Source organism: Notothenia coriiceps, unplaced genomic scaffold, assembly GCF_000735185.1.
Source record: "Notothenia coriiceps isolate Sejong01 unplaced genomic scaffold, NC01 NC01_scaffold00008575, whole genome shotgun sequence".
In the NCBI taxonomy this organism is placed as follows: domain Eukaryota; kingdom Metazoa; phylum Chordata; class Actinopteri; order Perciformes; family Nototheniidae; genus Notothenia; species Notothenia coriiceps.
The window spans coordinates 1-2604 of NW_011341276.1; the positions used below are offsets into that span (position 1 = coordinate 1).

The 2604-nt window shown below is 41.2% G+C and overlaps 1 protein-coding gene across 1 annotated transcript; it reads left to right on the forward strand.

Annotated features, from left to right (window-relative positions):
• Positions 1–3: 3 nt before the first annotated feature.
• LOC104944646 (protein NLRC3-like) lies at positions 4–1628 on the forward strand (the record flags this gene model as incomplete). Its single annotated transcript, XM_010770216.1, has 2 exons — positions 4–1019; positions 1442–1628. Coding segments are annotated over 2 exons (1203 nt in total), but the record flags the coding sequence as incomplete, so codon positions are not given.
• Between the last annotated feature and the right edge of the window lie 976 nt (positions 1629–2604).

The following is a 2604-nucleotide window of genomic DNA, read 5'->3' on the forward strand; positions in this document are numbered from 1 at the left end:
CACATCAAGAGCTCCAGGAGCCTCCACATCATGTGTCTGATCCCAGTCTTCTGCTGGATCACTGCTGCAGTTCTGGACCACATGTTGACTACAGACCAGAGAAGAGAGCTGCCCCAGACCCTCACTGACATGTACTCACACTTCCTGCTGGTCCAGACACAGAGGAAGAAGCAGAAGTATGAAGAGGGACATGAGACGAGTCCACAGCAGCTGACGGAGGCTGACAGGGAGCTTCTTCTGAAGCTGGGGAGGCTGGCGTTTGAACATCTGAAGAAAGGAGACATCATGTTCTACCAAGAAGACCTGCAGCGCTGTGGCCTTGATGTCACCGAGGCCTTGGTGCACTCAGGAGTTTGTACACAGATCTTCAAAAGAGAGAGTGTGATCTTCCAGAAAACAGTCTACTGCTTTGTTCATCTGAGCATTCAGGAGTTTCTGGCTGCAGTCTACATGTTCCACTGTTACACCAACAGAGACACAGAGGTAGTGAAGAACTTCCTGCAGGGAGTCTGGCACTATGAGAACAGTGATAACAGTGATCGGGAGTTCCCATCCCTTGATGCCTTCCTCAAGAGCACCATGGAGAAATCCCTCAGAAGTGAAAATGGCCACCTGGACCTGTTTGTCCGCTTTCTCCACGGCCTCTCTCTGGAGTCCAACCAGAGACTGTTAGGAGGCCTGCTGGGTCGCACAGACAACAGTCCAGAAATCCTCCAAACAGCCATCAGCAACCTGAAGAAGATGAGCAGTGATGAAATCTCTCCTGACAGGAGCATCAACATCTTCCACTGTCTGACAGAGATGAAGGACATCTCAGTACATCAGGAGATCACAGAGTTCCTGAAGTCAGAGAACAGATCAGAGAAGGAACTCTCTGTGATCCACTGCTCTGCTCTGGCCTACATGCTGCAGATGTCAGAGGAGGTTCTGGATGAGTTGGACCTGGATCAGTACAACACATCAGAGGAGGGACGACGGAGACTGATTCCAGCTGTGAGGAACTGCAGGAAGGCAAGTAAGTCCAGATGTGATTAGCTTTATAAACTAGATCAGAAGTTTAGTTCTTCAAATCTCAGTGATTCTATTTATTATATTGATTATTCCCTTTTATAGTTTTAGTTCATTTCATATTCCTTGTCCAACAAATTAAGGACTTCAGAGTTTTTCTCAGAGCAGCATGTGATCACAACATACAGCAGTATTTCACAGTGATCAGTGAAATCAGTAATTCATAGATCATTCAGTTTGTTCAACATCTGTTTTTAAGAGTTTAAAATAAGTTCTGACAGGCTGACAACGAATATAGAAAACTCTATTATTATATTAAGTTGACTCACAGTGAATGTTACTGAGAACATTAACTTGTTTCATCAAATTCATGAAGTTAATATAATGTTTCCTCTCTTTTATGCTAACTCTTTTAGTAATATTTGTGTGACAGGCTTTCTGGCTGTGGACTCTCAGAGACTGAATGTGAAGTCGTGGCCTCAGCTCTGAAGTCTGACCCCTCCCATCTGAGAGATCTGGACCTGAGTGACAACGATCTGCAGGATTCAGAAGTGGAGCTGCTGAGTTCTGGACTAAAGAGTCCAAACTGCAGACTGGAGACTCTCAGGTCAGTTCAATAACTCGATATAATAATATAATTATGGTAATTATATATATTTTTCCAGTACTTATAATTCGTAGAATTTTCCCGAGAACAAATACATTTTAATTATGTTGTTCTGTTTTTGATAATGGTTGAATATTGAGCAGAATAACAAAGATCAGAGAAGGTGAATGTGCAACCCAGTCTCACGGCATTTCGTGTTATAGTCACGAAATGTAATCTATTGATTCGTGTTCACCAACACGATTTTCCAAGAAATGTATTTCTAGTGTGTTTCGTGCCTGCACCACGTCTTTTTGTCTTGGAAGACCGGAAGCTGTGGGGTTCATTAAAACATGTTCTTACACAATATCAAGCCACGATTATTGTTTTTATTTTAAATCGTATAATGTCTGACTTTCTTTGCCGTCCGTGAGGAAAATAAATGGGGCTCAGAACATCAGAATACTGAAATCTGTATTTTTTCAATCTTTTTTTCCTTCTAATTTGTTATTATTTTCTAAATAACACACTGTTATTTACTCACCAATAACACACAATTATCCTTGTTTTTATTTATTTGTTTAATTCTATAATCTCAGGCTTTTTTGCCGTCTGCCAGGAACTGAATTTCAAAATAAGTTATCAGCCTCAACTATCAACATAATTGCGTTGCCAGGCAACAGTTCGCGGTGAAAACATTATTTCCGGTCTCGAAGTTTTCAGAGTAATCTGCAGTACTCATGAACTAAAAACATCAGTTTATCCTTGTTAATTACAAAACATTGATTGGTTTAAATTTTGTACAATGCTTTTGTGTTTTTCCCCTTCGATTCGGAGTAACAAATATTTTTTGGGGAGTTTAGGATGGCCGAAGACATAATCCTCAGTGAAACCATCCCGGTGTAGTTATGCAATGAATGAAAAACTTGGGTCGCAGGTTCCTCAACAGTGCATTACAAGACATCTATCAATATGTGTATACCTCCACCATTAAACTGTCATATTCTGCA